This window comes from Vanessa tameamea, chromosome 16 (genome assembly GCF_037043105.1).
Source record: "Vanessa tameamea isolate UH-Manoa-2023 chromosome 16, ilVanTame1 primary haplotype, whole genome shotgun sequence".
NCBI lineage: Eukaryota > Metazoa > Arthropoda > Insecta > Lepidoptera > Nymphalidae > Vanessa > Vanessa tameamea.
Window position 1 is genome coordinate 6,809,636 of NC_087324.1, and position 22,236 is coordinate 6,831,871.

A 22,236-nucleotide genomic window follows, 5' to 3' on the forward strand; every position below is an offset into this window, starting at 1 on the left:
AAAAGTTGTAAGAAAATTCAGTAGATACAATAAGTTATTGATTTTTAACGTATTAAGAGTAACGTTTATGAAATGTAAATTATGTACATAAAAAGTTTGTTACGCAATTTAAAATCTAGGTTTGGTTAGAAATTTAATAACAAAGTCATATAATAATTTTTATGAGACTATTGATGATTTAGATAAAATGAGAAGTAAAATTAAACGCACAAAACCTTCGGGGCATCGTTCTAAATATTATATGTTTCATAAATGTTCTGATAAAATGTGCTTAATATGTGTATGAATATGGTTTAAGTTGGCATATTACAAATATACACATAAAAATAGAAATATTTTTCAATAATTATATATTTTTTTAAATTTAGTTTATGGGTAACACATATGCAATTGTTATTGCTTTGTATACTGTATATGTATAGTGTATGTATACCCTATAGATCCAACACATTATATTCTCTTTGCTTATTATATTAATTGTAAAATTTATGATCTTATCTGTATTCTGCTCAAATAATAAATATATTATCCATTTCCTAATTTCCAAATGAAACAGAAATGGACTCAATTGAGGAAGTACAATGTTTACAACAGTGTGAAAACTATATACAAAACCATAATATACAATTACTGTTAAAAGAATGCATCGTTCAACTTTGCTTGCATAAGCCTGAGAATCCTATAGTCTTTTTAAGGCAATATTTTCAAAAGTTAGAAAGAGTAAGTGTAGTTTTAATATAAACAATAAACGTTTCAAGTAGCAATTGTTATTAAAGTACTTATATATAACATTAAATAATTATTTTGATTCAATCGTTAGTGTTATGGACCCAAAGATTTGATCATTTGATACTTGAAGTGACAGCGAACTCAAAATAGAAACACGCAAGATTCTCGAGATGTGATCTATTTAGACTATAAATATTATCTTAAACCTATATTTAATAACTGCGTAACTTTTACTGTTTTCGTAGGAAAATTTCGCGTGCCTAACCTATCGTGATAATTCTGTTTACATTATTATAATATTCATATTGGTTTCGATAGAAGTATTAAATTTTTGTATTCTTTGAATGAGTTAAAGGAGATTTTAAAAATGGTAAGATAATATAAAGCATAGTTTACTTATACAGTAGCCTTAAAACGAAAGGATATATGTATTAATAAATGAAATAGTTACTGTTTATGTCATATCTTCTATTATATTAACTGCTGCATTTTATATAATTGCTTATTGACAAGCTAATCAATAAATATATGATCAAATACTATATTTACAACTAAGTTATTTATTTGAATGTTACATTACTTTGATTTGCTTTTGACCATGGTGTCTTCTGGCCTATGTGCACCCCTGGCATATCAATTATATTCTTAAACATATTTTGTATAAGAAAATCTATAAGACTAATGTAAAACACAAAAAAATATGAAGGTCACCCCCCAGATAAGAATAGAACAGAAAGAATTCTGTTTTTACACTTTAGTTTTATGTTTTCATATAGTTTATTACTGATAAATGTGGAAAATTACTATAAAAATATTTGTTAATAATAGTATTAATAGTAAAATACTACTAGTAGTAGCTATTAATAGTAAAATACTACCTACTTACTAAAAGAGTATTTGTTACATAAATAAAATTAACAATTAAGTAAAAAAAGAACTGTAGCCTTGTTTTATATCTATATTCATTCACAAAAAAATTATTACATAGTATGTATATGAACTTTAATTGTAGGAAGATTAGATTAATATTTTAATGCTATATATCATAATTCATAGAAATAGAGTTGTATGTTTATTTTGTAATAAATATGTAGAATATTTTCCCATTACACTACAATTCCTAATGGTCATAATTTGATTACCATATTAATATAATATCTATATTATTTGATTTTACAAATTTAAAAATGAATTACTATACATTTATGTTTAATTATTATGCCTTTCAACTCAATTTTAAAATATTTATTCTTAAACTGCTTTTTTATAGGAAGTGTCTTGAAAATTTAAATATTTGGCATTGAAATAAATTAATTTTAATTACACTGTATTATAATGTTTATTGTGTACTTATATCACACTATGTTCGTAAATAATGTTAAAAGAAATTAAAATAATAGAGTGCAAATAGAAGTTTTTTTTAATATATAAGGAAAAGTTATTTTAGATTCCTTTAATGCTACTAATATTATTTTCTTATAATTAAGCATTTTGAACTCACTATGACGTATAATTTTAAGAGAACTTCAACAGTATATAAGCGACATACAGAATTTTAGTTGGTGTGATAATTAGAAAACACTTCCTCTGTTGTGACAAGTCACTTGCAAAACACTTCAAACGGGCCAGTTTCTCTATGTATTTCATTCTCTTCTATGTTTTGTACTAATGTGTATTTTAAGGAGCAAGTGAAAGCTGCAGCAGCGGCAGCAGCAACTTCCGAAGGAGAGGCAGATGGTGAATTATCACCTTTGCCTGTACCTGGTGGGCAGTTACCACGCAGACGAGGAGGCATTAGTGCTGAACCAGTTACAGAGGAAGATGCAACAAGCTATGTTAAAAAGGTAAGCATGGACAATATATAGTTTATTTATGTTTGGAAAACTGTGATTGATGTCTAATATAACCAATTTGAAATTCAAAAGTATTGGATTATCATCCCAATAATAATAACTGAACATTTATATGTTACCATAAATACTGTCTATTTTCGTTATTTTAGCAAATTGGTCTGAGGAGATTAAAATAAAATGACTGGTCAAGATTATTATGTATTGTCTGTATTGCCCATTACCAACTGACTATTAAAACAAATTAAATTGTTTAGTTTAAATCTCATTCAAATCTTCAATTCAATTCAAATCTCTGGTAGTAGAATGCAGAAACATCCTAAAATACATACTGTTAAAATCACAACTGGGGCTATGATTTTGCATTTGCATTTTGAATAATAAATCTTGGAACTTCTTTGTTAACACTCCTTTTCTCGCTCACTACATCTCGTTGTAACAGCGTGTGGATTTTATCAAGATAAATGCTAATAAAATTTAAGACTAATTAGTATCATAACTACTATCATAATTCCAAGATAATTGAATTAGATAACCTAAACTTTAGAAAGATAATCAAAGCTATTTATATCATCATGAAATATACAGTTATAATAAAAAATATTTCTGAACAATCATGTGGTTGATATAAGACAATATAGATCTCTATATTATAATAACATAGTCAATAAACGAAATATAGATCAGGTCAATCATCAAACTGGTAATCCTAACTAAATGAATTCATAAACCTGTGTTGAAGATAATCAGTCCTCCACGAAAGTCTAATTAATCGAAATTCATCAGAAATATCGACTAGATAATTACAAACTATATTAGGAATCTTTAGTTTTATGTGAATATTACACATAAAGTAAAAGATTGTTAATTAAATAAAAGTGAAACTTAACGGTCACTAAGAACACCACAATTTGAATACAACAAGTTGGTTAGACAGAGTTGTGGCCGTAAAGTTGCCTCTTTTAAGATAGCGCGTTGAGCAATTTCTTGGGGCTTCAGTTTTGCTGCATCATCCCAACATGAGATACAGTATACAATGAGAGATTGGCATAATGCATAATACACTTTTCGAATCAGTAAAAAATGTGCAACATATTAAAAATATAACGTTTTAAAAATATAAAGTAATTCATCTTATACTCGGCGGTAAAAGAAAACGTCCTAAAGAAACTTTCAAGTGAATTTGAATACTCATGGTATTCACCATCTCAGAGCACCGTGTAACAGGCTCCAATCATTCATCATTTCTTAAAAGAAGAGAAGGCCTTGACCCATTTGTGGGACATTTACAGGCTGTTGTTCGTGTTTGCGCTAATTATATTTTATTTTTGACATAGGTGGTGCCAAAAGATTACAAAACTATGGGAGCGCTATCCCGAGCGATAGCATCTAACGTGTTATTTACACACTTAGATGAATCAGAACGTGCGGATATGTTCGACGCCATGTTTCCAGTCCAATGTCTGCAAGGAGAAACTGTCATAAGGCAAGGGGACGAGGGGGACAATTTCTACATAATCGATTCTGGTGAAGTTGAGGTGAGTGCTTATTTAATTTCTTCTTATTTCTTATATAGGTTGACGGACGAGAAATTCAGCCTGCTGATGGTAGGTGGTCAACAACACATTTAAACGTTGACGCTGTAATTAACCCAATGCGTCATCAAGTTTGGAAACTAAGATGTGATGTCCCTCGTGCTTGTAATAAGACTGTCTAACTCAACCCTCAAAGCGGAACACATAAATACTAACTAATACTGTATAGTTGTAGAATATGTGATGAATGGTGGAGGTGCCTTCCCAGAGGAGCTTGCACAGTGGCTTTTGCATTTTTACAATTGATAATTTCCATTAAATGTGCTATAAAAACCTTTTGGGACCTGAGATGAGGGCATGACTTTTTGCGACCTAAGCAGAAACGTCAAGTTACAGTTAATAATAATATAAGATTTTTATATTTAAGATAATTTTCGAGGAAATTTATCATACAGTCTATATCACTTTCTATGTGGTTATGTACGCGAAATTTTGGCAATACTAATGTGATTCCATACTAACAATCATTAATATTTGTCTTATTTTATGCACATTTATAAAATAAAATGACCTTCCGCAAAATTTCGATTGCTTGATTATGTCCTAAGTCATGTTTCTACTGAACAATTTAATCTCCATTTAAGTGGTTATGATTAGTCAGGTAAACATTTCAGTCAACTTACAGAATACCCTAATTAATTATATACTTAAACCTATATAAACGCATCGTGAATGTGGGGAAAATTGTATCAAAAACCGTTCAGAAGTTTTTGAGCTTATCGCATTCAGATAGACAGACGAGGCGGCTTTGTAATAAGAATTGATAAGTCGAGTCCGACCGCCAGGTGCTGGTGAACGGCGAGGTGGTAACGACGATTGGCGAGGGCGGCAGCTTCGGCGAGCTGGCGCTGATCTACGGCACGCCGCGCGCCGCCACCGTGCGCGCGCGATCTCCGCTCAAGCTGTGGGGGCTAGACCGCGACTCCTACCGCCGCATACTCATGGGCTCCACCATCAGGAAGCGCCGCATGTACGACGAATTCCTGTCGCGTGTCTCTATTCTAGGTCGGTTCCGATGTTTTAACAAACGGATAAGTAATGTTATTGATAGTTAGGTTAGGTTAGTCCCTATGTCGCCGAAGACGACCGGGGAGGAGGAAGAAGCGCTACGCGCACCTTCTCCCCCCGCCTCAATAGGCGTCGCAGGGACTAGGGGGGGTCTCAGTACCCCGAGAACCCCCTCTAGGTGTTGGAGGCCCGCATAGGCGGGCCGACCGTCAGGGCGTCACGGTAGCATGCGCAAGCGATCCCGTGGCGCCCGCCGAAAGACGGAGAGGGTACCGCTGGTTTTTTAGTGGGTAAACCCGGCGTACCTGGGCGCACTCGGCGTCCAGGGCTCCGGGGAGTCCCACACACCCCCCCACCTTCCATCACTTGGGGGAAGCGCGTAACGCGTTTTTCCAGCGAGAAAAAAAAAAAAAAAGTTTAGTCCCTATGTTCTTTTCTGTACCTCTAAGAACGTGTATACCAGATGATGATTGGTTGAGTAGTTAAGACATAAGCACATTAAAAAAAATGCTCACTTTCACTCTTTTAAAATATTAAGTTCGAGTAGAAAATATGTTGCACCTTATATTTATTAGCATATTTCGTGTACACATTATAGTTTTAACAGTGTTAGCTTGGAAAACACCCAAACCAAAATGTCTCAACCTGGCTATGGCTGTGTTATCTATATAAGCATAATATAGAATATCTGTAATCTATAACTAACAAATTAATATTATATGGAAATTCCATTGTTAATAGTTCATAATAAGTATGGGATTACCCTATGTTTCAGAGAGTCTAGAGAAGTGGGAGCGTCTCACCGTGGCCGATGCGCTGGAGCCGGTGTCGTTCAACGAAGGAGAGACCATCGTACGACAGGGTGAGCCCGGTAACGACTTCTACATCATCGTTGAAGGTAATATTATTTCTCCCTCGCCGATTACTAGATCATACCATGTATACAAGCGTCCACACAATAGTAAATGCTCGATTTGAACCTCGAAAATGCGTAGCCATGCCAGTGTAATCAATATGGTTACATGAAGCCCATGTAACTAGCGCATGAGCAGTCGTTTTCCCTATTGGGCAAACTTTATTTACCCAGTTACTCCTCTGTAAACATGCGAATCATTGCCAATTTGTGTACTGGCTTCTGTTAAAATAATCTTGACAAACAAATTAATTCATTACAGCTATAACTAAATCAAATTTATTTTATTCAAGTTGGTTCCTACAAATAATTCGAATCGTCATTTCAGATGATACTATAAATAGACCTGCTTTTTGACATCTTTTATTTTCTTCGAATACCTCGAAATTTACGGCCATTGTCGTCACTAGCGTCATCATATCATTTAAAAAAGATAATCGAGGAACTCCTATTTTTTAAGTCGGTTAAATATTAAAAATAGCCGTTTCGCTTCTGTCAGTCTACAACTGTTTTAACGTCGAACGTCGACAGGCACCGCGGTGGTGCTGCAGCAGCGCGGCGCGGGCGGGGACGCGGTGGAGGTGGGGCGGCTCGGCCCGTCCGACTACTTCGGGGAGATCGCGTTGCTGCTGGACCGGCCGCGCGCCGCCACCGTGCGCGCCGCCGGACCGCTCAAGTGCGTCAAGCTGGATCGCGCGAGGTACAGTCTTCTGAGTCTTCCGAGTCATCATCTTACGAGCGGCTTTATTAATAATTCTCATTATTGGTTTCGCAAAAGCTAGTTATATTTACTTGTAGTATTTTCAAACAAATAATAGAAGATTTTTCCTAATAAGAGTGACGATGAAAGTATTTTAATATATTTAAAATTTCATTTTTTACAGGTTTGAACGAGTTTTGGGTCTCTGTGCTGACATCCTTAAACGAAATATTGCACAGTACAACAGTTTTGTGTCTTTATCGGTTTAAATTTTTATTAATATAAATAATGTATAAAGATAAACTTAAATTATCCAACAGAAATGAATAAAATTGTTATACTAATTATAAAACATAATGTTGGAATAAATAACAAATATTTGTGTAAATAAAATAGGTCGACACAATTGTATTTCTATGTTTTGCACTACTTCGAATATCAAGATAACTCTCACTAGTTATAAGTTAAAAGTAATATTGCTTGTTTTTTAACATAAAATAATATTATAATTAATTTAGAAGTTGCATTTGTTCTTGCGGTACTCTATTCAATGGGAGCTATCTTTATTAAATCTTAACAAAATAGACTTAAAAATATTTATTGTCACTGTTATTTAGTTATTAATATATGTTCAATATAGTTTGGCCATGAAATCATATTATTTATAAGCATTTGACTTAATTTTATTGTAGTTACAAAAAGATTCTAATTAAATGATTTTATTATTTTTCATTAAATATCAAGAATTTCAACATACAACAATAGTGTTAAATTATTATTGATTTTATGTTATAAATAAAGTTTTGTTTTGCCATAACAAAATTATTTTTTTCTAAAATATTTCCTAACAGTAAAATTTTAAATTACATGTAACATGTAATTCCAAGTTTTTTTTCTGATGGTGTCTTCAAATAATTGAAAAACACTGATATCTTTCATATTTCACTAAAAAAAATATGTTTTAAATAAAGAAAATACAACAGTCAGAAAATAATATTTTATTACATAAGTTAAAAAAATTACATTTTCATTTGAATAATTTGTTGGGTAGCTATTTTCACGATACCATCAAAATCTTCGTGGAGGTGTGATCGCCAAAACTTACATCTACCCCAAACCAAAGCTGGGAAATTAGGTGAAGATATACCTTGAAATATTCGAGCTATACTTCGTCCTGTAAATTTACAATCTTTATAAGTCGCAATCAAAGCGCGAACATCGGAAGCCACTCGTTCAATATCTAATGGTCGTTCTTCCAATACAATATTATCAGGTAAATTATTCTCTCTTGTGAAATAGTTATTAATTATTAGTTTTAATTCATCAGATTTTTCTTTAAGTGCTTCTTCAGTAAAATAGATTTTGTCACAAGATATATTGCGAAGTTGATAAAAAACTCTATTAATTTCTTCCAATTGACATAACATAACCTTTTCTTGAGTATGTACAGTCTCATGCAACTCATCTAATACACTGTCTAACTCTGAAGCAGATAAATCACCTGGAGCTTTAAGTCGAAAACCAAGTGTATTAAATTCTACTTTCAGATAAGACCTTTTCGATATTCCATCTTTTGTTATCCATTCTAAATTTTTTAAGTGATACTTTGTCATTCCACTTTCCCACCCAATTGCAGCAGCTACTTCTATAACATTAAATTCTAAAATGCTATTTTTTGTTATGTTCAAGTCTTTTTTTCCTTGTATTAAATATGCCATGGCAAGTGGAGGACAGGTTTTAGCTGCTTCTAGAATTTTTATAGGTCCACCATAAGACGAAATTTTACAAATTGTGTATGCATTATTAAGAACTTTTATGTAATGTTTATGGTGAAGTTCTACATAACACAATAATGTAGCAATATTTTCAGATGGTAAATCCAATTCTTCAACTGTATTATCAATAGGAATACCTACTTCGTGACCTGCACATCTTAGTGGTTGTTTCATTGTTGAATTTGACATATTTTCGGTAGAAATGCAATTACAAGGAATAAATACTTTCTGCAGTAATTTTCTTATAACTGGTCTATCAATGGAGTTGGCATAAATATGTTTCAGTAGTTCATCCTTGTCATTGTTATTCTCATTCATAAAAACATGGCAAAATGCAGGCTGTCCATCTCGTCCAGCTCTACCAACTTCTTGTACATAAGATTCAAAACTAGGGGGCATATTATAATGAATAATACATCTAATATCTGATTTATTAATACCCATTCCAAAAGCAACAGTTGCAACTATAATTTTTAGTGAGCCATCCATAAAATGTTTTTGAATTTTTCTTCTTTGGGCAGCTGACATACCCGCATGATATGCTTCAGCAATATAAGACATTCTCTTACGTTTGTTGCTTGCCTTCTCCATATTTATTTTTCCAGGCTGTGAGAGACATGACCTTATAACAGCCGCAACCCTTTCACATTCATTTCTTCTAATGCAATAAACAATTACAGAATTGAATAAACTTATTTTTTCCGATGCTAATAAAGATACAATAGCTCTATCTTTATCTTTTTCAAATGATATAGACAAATGGAGGTTATTTGGTAAGGCTGGATTTGTTAAAACACCTTTGAAACCATCTGATATGTTAATATGACTAATAATACTTTTAATAGTAGCTTGACTTGCTGTAGCTGTTAAGCCAAGAATGCATGTAACATTTAACTTTTCCCTCAGTACTCTACAAATCATTAAATAACTAGGTCGAAAATTATGACTCCACTGTGAAACACAATGAGCTTCATCAATGCAGGCAAATGCAATTTGAGGTAAAGATTTAAATAATCCAGCAAATCCACTAGAAGAATCTCCAGAAATCAAAGCTTCAGGTGACATTAAAAGAACATTAATTTCTCCACTTTTTACATACTCAATAATTTTACGCCTTTGTGTTGGCTGCTGATTGGTATGTAAGCATGCAGCTTTTAAAAATTGTGGCATGCTTAATACTTGATCTTCCATCAAGGATACTAATGGGGATATAACAAGAGTAATGCATTTGTAATATTTGCTGTAAATATAAGCTGGAAGCTGGTAACAAAGTGACTTTCCACCTCCAGTTGATAATATGAGCAATGTGGACAATCCACAGAGAATTCTCTTAATGGCTTTTTCTTGCCCTGGAAGAAATGAATTGTGCCCAAATTCATTTAGTGCTTCAGATAATTCTTTTAAATTTTCTTCACCTTCAGTGTACACTGGTTTAACTTTAGTTGTCACTTCAGGTGTTTCAGCTAATAACTTTAAAAAATCTTCAGGAACTTTACTTGCTTCAAAAAGTAATGAGCACAACTGATCTTCTACTGGTTTATTGTTTTCCTCTTTCTTATTATCAGCAACGATTTTTTGCATATCTGCCAATGTCATCATGTTATGCTCTTCACAATTTTCCAAAGGCAAAAGTGTATCTTCCCTATGTGTTGTACAATATCTACCCATATGTCCTTCTAAGCCACATTTGAAACATGTTATTTTTCCTTGTTCAGGAAATTCCATTCCACCGTGGAGGGCCTTTTTATCTTTCCATAACTTCTTTTTGTATTTTGAATAACTAATATTCTTTCTACCCCTTACAAAAACTTTTTTTTCTATATTGATTTTAACAAAATTTTCATTCAATGTACCATTTTGAATTTTATTTTCCATCTTATCACATTCCGCTACTCTTGGTGTAAGTTTAGTTTTATCTTTCACTAAAGCTGTTTCAATAGTTTCAAGGATATCTGATATATTGTTATGTCTTGGTTGTATTTTTTCATTTAATCCAAATGGCATATATTCAGCAAAATCTGGTGGATGTGTTATTTGTTCAAAAGATTGTTTGTTTTCATTCTTCTTAATTTTACTAACTTTTTCTTTCTTTCCTTTTCTTTGTTTATTTTCATTTCTTGTGTCTGTAATTGTACTAATTGTATCATCATTTTGTTCTTCTTTATGTCTACTTTCATTATCATTCACTTTACAAGTCTTGTGCTTTTTAAGAGCTGGCTTAAGTTTACTTATAGCAATATCATCATCTGATTCACTATTTTCAACATAATCACACACTTTCTCCACAGGATGTACCATTGTAATATTTCCTAATCCAAACTTTTCCACTTGATCATTACTTTGCATCTCATCAGTAAAACCAGTTGCTCTTTCAACCCAACCCTTATTAATTTGTCTCATAGGTAAAGTTTGTAATGTATTTATTGTATTTCCAGGAGCAATTACACTCTCATTATTGTGTAAGTTTTTAAAAGTTAGCCCAAGAGATGCAACCTCATTCTCTTCCCTGTCAATACTATTTTTATTAATAGAATTATCGATTACATTAGTATCACTTTTTATTTCAGACTTTTCATGATTTACAGATTCAGTACTATTGCTACTGTCTATAATTAGCTTATTCTTTAAAGGTTGCTCGGCCTGACTTTTAGCAATTATGCTTTTTCTAGGATTCCTTAAGGAAAATTTTGTGTTTTGAAATAATTTTTTAGATAATTTATCAGTAAAAGTATTTTCATTAAGATAATTAGATTTTGGACTCGATAGCAATCTGTCAAGTTCTTGAACACTGGGCAATGTAGGTACTATTGATTCTTGAGTTGTTGTAATATCTGCAATATTTTCTAAGTGTAGAGCTGGTTCTGGAGACAAAACTGATTCTTCATCTGGGTCACAAATAGACAAGGAGTTCTCGAGTGCTGCACTTTTAAGGTGAAAATACTTTTTATATGCATATTTTATATTTGAAGGAGCTTCTTTTATATCTAACTTTGATGGAGTTCGCGAGTGTTTTAATTTGAAATCTTTTTCCCAATTTTTTACTATCGATTTACTTTTCACATATGCTTTATCTTTTTTAATAGCTTCTATTAAATCCATAGTTTGACTTTAACTTAATTAAAAATGCCTTATTTCTTAAATATATAAATGATTGCTGTTTTGATAAAAAAAACTCACTAAACGTAAGCAATAACTAATTTCGCGCCTTTGAAAACTCTGACAAGTGGCAAATTGACAGTGAAAAGTTGAGAATGAATGTGTCAACGTCAACATTTCAGGAATGAGATACGAAGTGAATTCTCATAGAATTGCACTGCTGACAGAATTTATAGAACCGGTATACTCTCATGTTTTTTTATAAATCGAAGAAAAAGTACTAAATGTATTAATTCTTATACAATTATGGGTGCAAATTTAATTAAAATAGAGTATCGTTACTTAGCCTACTAAAAGACTTATCTTGAGAAAGTAACACTATCGAAAAATAACTGGCTATCTATATCTAACACTTTAATACTATCGATATGCAACATTTATTACAACATTAATTTATTGCTGGAATTACGTCTCAAAAATATCATGAGCGTATTTTAGGAAATATAACATTTATTTAAATTAAAGCTCAGATCACATCACTTAAAACAACAAAAGTAAATTCAAAAATACTCGCAAATAATAAAAATACTTTGCAACTGAATGCTTTCTGTAATAATGTAAATGATTCAACTTTCAAGTCCCAATATAGCTGTATTTACTACACATCGGCACCGCTGCTTCTTTTGGGATGATAATTTACATCTGTGCATTTTACCACCCCCAAAGAAGTAATTTATAATTAGGTTCTCGTAATATATCATTGTGTTCTAATTAAGACAAGTAATTTTGTTGAGGTCTTTTGTAGCAGTTATTAACAAAATGTAATTACTCTTACTACAGACTAATGTATACATTCCATTGACTTATATGCATAGTACATTAAAAATAAAAGTTCTGAGTTTAATACGTAGTAGCTTACTAAAACATAGGAACTCTTTTCTGCGCACCTTTCCCTATTACACTTATTTGTATATTTTCTTATATTTACTAATTTAGGATCGTAAAACATCGTTTTGCCTACATTGACTCCTAGGGAGATTTTGTGGAATACAGGCAGTTGCAGATTCGCAGTTTATAGATTTAGTTAATAAAAAAATATATGACATCAACAAATTACTGTATATTTTGTACCCTTTTGAAATCAAAGCTACTAGAAGCTTGAAGATTTTAAAACAAGACCATTGAAATAAATACATTTGTTTAAAAAGTCAAATTTATTTATAAAATAACAATATTTATTAAAAAAATATAGAATTTGAGTGTCATATCCGTTTTAAACGGCCTGATTTATCAACTTTGCCTATAGTTCCTTTTGGATCCGGTGAATAAGAACTCCATTCAGATAATGAGCATTGTTGAAATTTGTAATTACCACATGAAACATTATCATTGTTCCTATTTGATATACATGAACCTAAAACATTATAAAATTCTAAATTTAAACTATCTATCCATTCTATTAAGTCACCTTTTATTCTTTTTATATTTGAATTAGATATTTCCACTAACAAATTTTTTTCTTCTTGTTCAGGTAAAAATTTTATAGGTTTTGTAAATGTTACATTTTTATACGAATTTTGAGAACCACTGTGAACTAAATTAGCTTCTCGATGGGAAATTTCTTTGCCAGAGAAGTATTCCAATGGTGTTATGAGAAATTTTGTTCTTGCAATTAATTTTTTTTGATCGAACAATCCAACTTTCCATATACCAGGTAAAAAAGGTTGTTTTATGGTAGGTTTAATAAAATTTGTTAAATTATTTTCATCCTTTTGTATTATATTTACATCTGCCACCATTCCAGCTGGATCCAACCAAAGCACTGTTAAATTTCCTAAAGTTTTATCAATCTGTGCAGAAAATTGATATAACAAGACTGGTTCTGAAAGTGGACCTAAAACATTACCTAAATTTCGAAAGGTCATTTCTTTCTGATCATATTCTGAGCTTACTTTAAAAACCTTTATAAAATCAACATTCCGATTTTCAAAGTTTAAATCTAAATGATGTTTTGGTTTATACCATGTTTCCAAAAATACTTCTTTATTTTGAACTAATGCTTTGTGTAAAATCAAGTTACCCTTGTATACATCAGCATATTTATATATGTTGACTTCAATTATTTCATTTGTTTGAATCTGACAACCTTCTCCACTGAGTATTTTAGCATTGAGGCGGACAATACTTTCTGCATGAGTGAGTATTGTATCGTCTGTAGGAGCTGTTAAATCATCAATATCATAAAGATTTTGCCAATAAGCTTCCAAATTATTAATTAAATAATGGTCTGTATATCCTATGTATTTTTCTACTCTTGTAATAATTTCTTGATTTATAATTGGTTCAAATTTCCTTGCAAAAAATAGCTGCCGTGATTGCGTATTTTGTATTCTTGGCCAGTCTTCAGTTTTGAAATCATTAGGAGAACATCCACACCAATCCACAACATGTTTATATTGACACTTACAGCCAAGTTTCCTTTTCCAATTTGTGACATGTAAATTGTTATCTACATATGTATTACAAAAGTGTGAGTTTCGCAACACTGTGTGAAAATAAGACTCTGCAGGTAACAAAGTGTGTTCAAATATAACTTCTAAGCCTGTCAAAAGTTCATCATGTTTCCCAATAACATAACTCACAAACTCTGGTGATAGAGCTATCCAATCACTCCCTCCATCAACAACTATTCCCTGAGGTAATTTCCTTTCACCGACCCTCCACATATGTGTTTCACATTCAATAAAAGTCTTATCAAGACCTTGTTTTTTAATGAACCTCTGTACTTCTCGCCCATGAGACTTCACAAAATTAAAACCTTTATTTGCAGATAAAAATTTTTCAAGTTCTTCTAATGATTTAATAGGAAAGTCACTTTCACTCAAGTTTATAACATAGTCCCATTTCCATCCTAATTGTGATATGTCCGTCATTGATGAGAGTAACATTTTGAGAAGGGATGCACCACCCCATATTGTGGAGTATCTTTTTTTTGCTAACTTTATGTTTGGGAATTTTTTTTCTAAATTTAATAATTTACGATGTAAGTAATCCTGTCTCTGAAATATTGAAAAAAAATATAAATATTTTGATTTTGTTAAACAAAATTTTAATAAAAAAATTAGTACAGAAAGTACTCACTTTATCAACATGTATGTAAAAGTAATGACTTGTTCTATAAAGAGCATTTATTAGTCTATGCACTTGACGCAATGCTCTCCCATTTAATGTTAAAAGAAACACAATTTGAACTGAAGTTATTTCATCACCAGGATTTTTAGGCAATTGTGGAAGAAATTCTGGAAAAGTATGAGTAATAGTTTTATACTTATGAATTATAATCATTAACATTTAATATTATATTTATCAGCTGTTCCCACATGTTTAAACAAGATATAGGACTCTCCTTCATGAAGAAAAAAGCTTTACTCAGGATAATTTAATTTAGAATTAATGTAGGATGTAAAACTGATAGGATTAAATAAAATTATACATACTATCTAAACCAGTTTCATATACATTCATAGTGAAATATCCACCACAAAGTTGTAAAGAATCACCTGGACACTTCATATCACATGACACATCAGAAGTTTTAGCAGTTGCTGGAGGTTCATTCTCACCACAGAAACATTCAGTACTAAAAATAAATTTTTGAACATAAGAAAAGCTAGAATATTTCATTGTTTAATTGAAGGTATATATAATAATAATAATATCTAGCATAGACTAGATATGATAATTTATTTTAGTTAGTATGGTACAATTAATTAAATAATATTAGGATGGTTTACTTAATTACAAATTTTATTAGTTAAATAAAAGCTTTGGAAAATACATGCAAATGTGCAATAAAAAAATCTTGACTTACGCATATTGTACTCCTGCATAAGGAAATCCAGCTTGTACACAGATATCCAAACAAAACGTTGGTGAATTTGTATTTGCATAATTACCATAAAAACTTGTCAGTAATCTCATTTTTTTTTCATCTAAATAACATCCTAAATGATATCCGTATGTTTTTTGTTTTGAAATACAATGATTTGTTAATTTTTTAGGATAAAAGTTACCATTCTGTATGAGACAAGTCTTATTAACAATTTGTTGCTTACAAATTTGAGTCTTGGCTCTGTGTATAGCTGAGATAGCTTCTCGATTTTTAATTTCACAAGTTGGTTTAAAATCTAATTCTTCTAACCTCAATTGTGTTATAACTTTATTATGAGGTCTAGAATTCAAATCTTCATCGTCTTCAACGCTGGGTCCCTGTCTCCTGGCGGAAACATCATCTGCTTCATTTCTCGCCAATGACGTATATCCTTGCCTTTTAAGTAAATTGTCATGAACAGAAGGAAAGAAGCTTATTGAAATAAATAATTGAGCAAAAAATGTAGTTAAAACTATTAACCCCAGACACTTTGCGTATTTGTAAAAAATTCTTCGAACAATCGCCATTATGATTGTTGAACATCATGGTTAAATAATCTTAATTTTGTTTAATGTGACAAAATATGAAATGTTTCTATACTGTTCAGTAAAGTACATTTTAAATGAATATAATATCCTAAATTAATATTTATATACTTGTAGGTACATGGTACATGTTATTCATGTTGTTTAAAGAAGTTCAAGTGACAAGAATTCTAGTCTATGCTTCGCTTTAGCACACTGTTTTTTTGTGTGTTCTGGAATCTGGATATAGATTACAAATTATATTTCTAACATAAAAAAAGAAATTATCGAACTTCAGAAATCCGATAAAAACTTAGAATAATACATAAATTTAATTATATGTTGCAACTTATAAAATAAATATAAATCAGAGCATGGAATACAAGCTTTGCGACCAATAGACAAACAGACTCTTTTTAAATATATTTATGTAAGTCTGATGTCCTCCTGAGTACTACCGGCCAATGGGGCTGGTCTGTAGCCATAAATCCACCCGACTGCCCAAAATATATTATTAACACACGTAAATATAAGCCAAGCAGTGTCAAACAAAACTACATTAGCCATTCCTTCATTATTCGAGATTAACACTTTTTGAGCTAGCCTCTAGCTAGACAAATAAGGCAGTATATATAAGTACATATATAAATTAGTATATATTTTTTAAATAAAAATATCTTTTTAATTATTGCATCCATTTGATATCTTGATGAATAATAGTAACAAAAACAATGTTTTTTAAATGATCTAAAGAGGACAATCAAAACCGATTAAAAACATCTAGGAATATAGGAATAAACAAATAGGAATTTGAGACAAAGTAAGCCCACACACGTCTTTTTGGACGATGGCAGTCTCTTTTAGAACGATCAAATGAATCACCACGATAAAGAAAAGGTGCTTAGCGGATGGCTTAGAAAACTTACTTCCAGAGTATTAAGGTTATCGATCCATAACGTCGGAGTACGGACCAACCATTTAGCACATAAATGCGAAAAATTCTGGTAACCTCGACCGTATTACTAACAAAGATATCATTTACTTCTGCATCTTCTAGTTGGACATACCATTGCATTCGCTCTGTATAGGGTCTCCTCCATTCCATCAATGTTGATGCCGAATTACGCTCTAGTCCAAGAAATCCGTAAAACGTACACATACATACATGATAGGCGCATCAGCATCACCGTAAAGCCACTGGTAAAGCTTTTTCCTAATCTGATATCTCCGTATCTTTGGATCGAAGGTATAATTGTATGTTTCTCCAAAGAGTTCCATTAAGTCTTTCAACTTGTCCATTCCCCTGGGGATTATATGGAGTTGTTCGACTACAAGCTATCCCAAGAGAGTTAAGAAATTGCTTTAATTGTTCAGACATAAATGTCGCTCCTCTGTCTGAGTGTACATAAAGCGGAGTGCCAAACATAAAGAAAAGATCCTTTAAACATTTAATTACAGTCGTTGCAGTCATATCTTTGCAGGGATAAGCGAATGGAAATCGGTTGTATTCATCAATAATCGTTAACATATATTTATTTTGCGTATTGGACGGCAAGGGTAAAAAAAATCTATGTTCAATCGTTCAAATGGAGAAGTAGCTTTAATGAGTTGATATTTATTTTTATTAAAACGAGGCTTGATTTCAGCACACACTCTACAGGAAGTAGTTATAAGTTTTATGTCAATGATAGAGCATGGAAGGTTTTTCGTTCTTCCCTAGTGTGCTAATTTTGTTACACCGGGGTGACAAAGAAGTTCATGAATTTCTTTCAACTTACTATTATCAAAATTAACATGAACACATACTCTAGAAAGAGTGTCAGCGACCGTATTATCCTTACTAGGTCGATAAATAATTTTAAATTTAAAACTGGAAAGTTCAAGCCTACATCTTTCAATTTTTTCATTTTTTATTTTGCTTGAGTGTTTTTGATTGAACATGAATACTACAGACTGTTGATCAGTTAAAAGCAAGATTTGTCTACCCATTAAATAAGGATGGGCCAGTAGTGGTTTGAGACGGTCATTGTCCGATTTTTGTTTTTAATCGTATATATATTATATATTGAGTATCCTAAAAGATTTATAGAGTCGGTTCCAAAGACACATTTACTTTCGTTTAGAGTTAATTTGTATTTCTTAACTGCATTCATAAATTTATGAAGTTTTCTATCGTGGTCATCTTTACTCTTACCACAAACTGTGACATCATCTAAATATGCGAACGTTCCTGCTAATTTTTCTGTATCGATAATGTATTGTAATGTTCGCTGGAAGGCCGCAACACCGTTTGTTACCCCAAAAGGTATCCTTGTAAAGTGATAAAGTTTGCCAAATGCTTCAAATGCTGTATATTTTCGCTCAGACGACAAAATTGGTACCTGATGATAAGCGCTTTTCAGGTCGATTTGGCTAATAAAATTAAATTTGGCAACCGTTGACTAGGCAGACCCGATGCTAGGTAGAGGAAATACATATAGTTCTGTAAATCTGTTTATGGTAAGCGAATAGTCAATAACAAGCAGTTTTCGGTGTAAACCATCTCCTGTAACTAATACTTGTGCTCGCCATGGAGATACGCTAAGCTCAATGACGCCTTCTTTTAGTAATTTAGATATTTCATTGTTTATAAATTGTAAATCTTCTTCAGAGTAACGTTTGGATTTTATAGCTATTGGTCTAATATTAGGAGATAAATTACTAAATAAAGTTGCAGGAAGAACTGATGCTTCTATAACATTGCAGACTTTCAGGGGTCCTTGGTTACCTCCAAACTGAAATTCAAGCTCTGAATGATTTTGTAATAAGTCATGCCCTATAATAAGGCCTGCGCAAAGATTTTTTATAATTAAGAGTGGCTGACGTTTATAGATATTTTGCCCTATTTTGATTGTCGCTACGCAGGAACCTTCCACAAAAGATATGTGATTAAGTGAGGCTAAAGTCATGGCCTGTTTATAAGGGTTTCTTTTTAGGTTTATTATTTGCGCTAAATAACCGCTTACGAAACTTACTGAACTACCAGTATCAATAAGTGCATCAGCTTCGTTATCGTTAACTGTTACTGATACCGTAGCTCTTTTTAAACTAGAAGGTGAGGCAGCAGAAATCGTAGCAACTTCGACAGATGCGTCTTCGTTTACAACGTAGTTAAGTGTTTCTTTGTTACTACGGCTGACATTGGCGAAATGACCTGCTTTGGAGCAAAGTTGGAAGGTGGCATTACGTGCAGGACTCTTAAATCGTCTATGAATGCTTCCACCACAAAAGAAGCAATGTTTCTTTCTTGGATAATTTGCTACAGCTAAGTTTTGTTGAGTTGGCGTTTCTTATTTCTGCCTAGAAAGAGCGTTTAGATTCAAAAAAATATCTTTTATATAGCCTTGAATTTCGTTCGGCAGTTTCTAAAGCAATCGCTTGATTTAGGGCCTCGTCTAAACTTAAGGTAGTGTTTTCTAAGAGTCTCTGTCGTATTGTTTGGGATGTAATCCCAGCAACAAACGCGTCACGAATGTATTCATTCTTCTATTCTTCAAGAGTCACGGCTTTAAAATTACAATCATGTGCTAATAATTTTAGTGCGCGTACGTATTCTGTAATAGTTTCGTCCTGTCTTTGTTTACGAGCAACTATAGTATATCGAGCAAAAATTTCATACTAGAAAGACGGTAAAATACTCTTACCAAGAAAGACGGCTAGGGGTCAAATGACCCCACGTCATAATAACAATGTATTTAATATGTGCAATGAGCATTTGATTGCAGATATGTTTGTGATCTTTGGAAAAGGCGGGATTATTATTCAAACATTAATTTGTTGCGTAATAATATAGTTTTTAATAACTAGAACTTTTATATTAATTTATTTACAATCTTGACAAAGATATTTTTTTGATTGATTGCATTGTCCACATAATGGTTTTTTAGCAAATATCACACATTTTATTGGATTTCTTTTTACAATTAGAAGTAGAACAGTGGCGTCTTTTTCTAGTAGCTACGGCTGACTGCCTCGGTATTGCTGGTTGTATTGAACCAATGGTAGAAGAGTCCTCCGACATATTGCTGAGTTCTAAAGCTAGCTGGAGTATAAAATCTCTTCTACGTACTTTGTTGTTTGTCACTTCTTGATATAAAATACATACATTTATAACAGCAGGGTCTAATATATTATAAAAAAAACTTGTACTGACCATCTTCTCGGTGCTGCCTTGACGCTGTATTTTCTGGCCATTTGGTCAACAACATCAACACTATATTTAGTAGAGTTATAAAAAGTAACGGTCACAGGTTTTGTCTTCATGGTATTTTCATCCACTTGAATATTATCATGCAGTGTGCTGAGTAATAAAACATTTTTACTTTACTTTTTTAATTTCCATTGTTTTAGAAAAAAAAGCTATGCCCCAAGTTTTGTTCCACAAATCATTTACGGAAATATTTTTTGCGTCATAAGCACCTCTAGCATATAAAATTGAGATGATTTTTTCGAGTTCTTCTAATGTAATCGACCAATTTGAATGACCAAGTACGCGCTGAGCTTCAGCATCTGTGCACTTTTTTATATGACGCAGAATATTTTCATCCAATAAAAGTTTCCAGGCAGTAATAAACTTTTCGCCAATTTGCCTTTGTGCAAACGGAGTCGGACCAGACTGTTCAGTCAAAATATTGTGCTGTGCTCGTCGACCTACTTGACCAAGCTCAGTTCCAGAGATTTTTTTCCACAATACTCCTGACGACACCATACTGTTATCATCCGCATTATCCGTTGCTTGCATTTCGCGAATCCCACGCACCTTCGTCCTCTTCCCCTAAATGATCATTGACGTTGTACAATAGCTGAAAAGACAACGAAAAATATTTATATGTAATTGTATAATATATCAAATTATCTACGTTGGTAATTCTAGTAATCGATAGATGCAAATATTCTTATGGAATAAGTAAAGAAGAGAGATAACAATTACCTAGTGGCATGTTGTCCTTTGAGTCATCACTGCTTGAAGAACTCGTTTCGGATGGAATTATCTCTTCTTCTGAATCGCATTTACTTTCCCCATCTTCACCCTCACCGTCTGACTGATCCTCAGGCAATGATTGTAACGATAATAATATTTAATGGTCGCTAAGCCTAGACATTGTAAAATAACTAAATAACACTGTTATCCATTTGTAGGTCATAAGAATAATGTAAATATTATGACCTACCTTCAAATGGATACTGTTTATCTTAATAAATGCCGCTTGGGTCAAATGACCCGGCGCCATCTTTGTAGGTAAATATCAAGTGACCTAAAACACCGCCATGGTGTGGCGTCAGATAGGCAAAAACTGTCATTTCATTATCATCTGGCACCTCGATAAACAACTTTTCTGGAGTTTTAATGCTAGTATTCGTACATTACACAATAACGATAATTTGGGAAATTTGATCTTGGAAAAATAATGAAATACAATAGTAATTCATTATTTTCTTCAAAAACATCCAATATTTATAGCTAAACGTAACGTTAACTAAACTAAATAGACTAAATAATATAGAGTAAACTAAAGTTAACGTTGAATGAGCGCCAGTCGTTCTTACACAACTGTTTTTATCAATATGACGTCACCAAAATGACTTACAGCGTTTTCGTGGGAACAAAAAAGGTTTAAAATATAATTTAATTTTATGGAAAGAAAACGTGTTAATTTTGCTGAAATATATTTTTTTGTGACTTTTGATTGGGAAAATCAACATTTTGAAGTACTTTTTCAAAATGTACTATGTTTATACCCTATTATATTTAAAGTTTGAATTATTATATTATCAAAAGCAATATATAACTAAGGATGCAACTTAAAACATTATTTTTATATATGTATTAATAAATTTTGGTTATCGTGGAATTAAGTGAAGTTTTTATTATTGACTACTATGGACTACGGTTTTTAATTTTAATATTACTTAGTCTATAACGTTGTCATTTTTTAAAAATATAGGTACTCTATGCTTTATTGATTGTTGAAAGTGAGTTGTTGTTTAGGTTTTTATTAAGAGAAAAAAAAAAACAAAAGAAAAGTATAAAAATAAAAGTAATATATGAACCGAACATGCGAAAAAAAACAAAAAA

The 22,236-nt window shown here is 32.0% G+C and overlaps 3 protein-coding genes across 4 annotated transcripts in view; 1 reads left to right on the top strand and 2 right to left on the bottom strand.

Annotated features, from left to right (window-relative positions):
* Positions 1 to 426: 426 nt before the first annotated feature.
* Positions 427 to 22,236, top strand: part of Pka-r1 (Protein kinase, cAMP-dependent, regulatory subunit type 1) — a 47,378-nt gene continuing 25,568 nt past the window's right edge. Inside the window, exons 1-7 of one of the 2 annotated variants that reach the window (XR_010309372.1) lie at positions 427 to 720; positions 2,412 to 2,573; positions 3,917 to 4,117; positions 4,960 to 5,179; positions 5,958 to 6,080; positions 6,627 to 6,795; positions 6,980 to 7,324. Coding sequence is in view for 1 of the 2 variants with exons in the window: in XM_026643385.2 (XP_026499170.1) it covers positions 559 to 720; positions 2,412 to 2,573; positions 3,917 to 4,117; positions 4,960 to 5,179; positions 5,958 to 6,080; positions 6,627 to 6,795; positions 6,980 to 7,064 (1,122 nt within the window). In the remaining variant the exon portion in view is untranslated. Of the gene's footprint in view, positions 721 to 2,411; positions 2,574 to 3,916; positions 4,118 to 4,959; positions 5,180 to 5,957; positions 6,081 to 6,626; positions 6,796 to 6,979; positions 7,515 to 22,236 lie in introns of those variants that run through there. The other variant, XM_026643385.2, reaches the window with a different exon arrangement.
* Positions 7,779 to 11,784, bottom strand: LOC113402951 (ATP-dependent DNA helicase Q4). Its single transcript, XM_026643331.2, has one exon. The coding sequence runs from the start codon at positions 11,667 to 11,669 to the stop codon at positions 7,815 to 7,817; it is 3,855 nt and encodes a 1,284-aa protein (XP_026499116.2). The 5' UTR covers positions 11,670 to 11,784; the 3' UTR covers positions 7,779 to 7,814.
* LOC113402959 (xylosyltransferase oxt) lies at positions 12,862 to 16,311 on the bottom strand. Its single transcript, XM_026643347.2, has 4 exons — positions 15,538 to 16,311; positions 15,164 to 15,306; positions 14,808 to 14,965; positions 12,862 to 14,725 (listed from the first exon to the last, which is right to left on the bottom strand). Exons 1-4 carry the CDS (start codon positions 16,122 to 16,124, stop codon positions 12,929 to 12,931), a joined length of 2,685 nt encoding a protein of 894 aa, XP_026499132.1. The 5' UTR covers positions 16,125 to 16,311; the 3' UTR covers positions 12,862 to 12,928.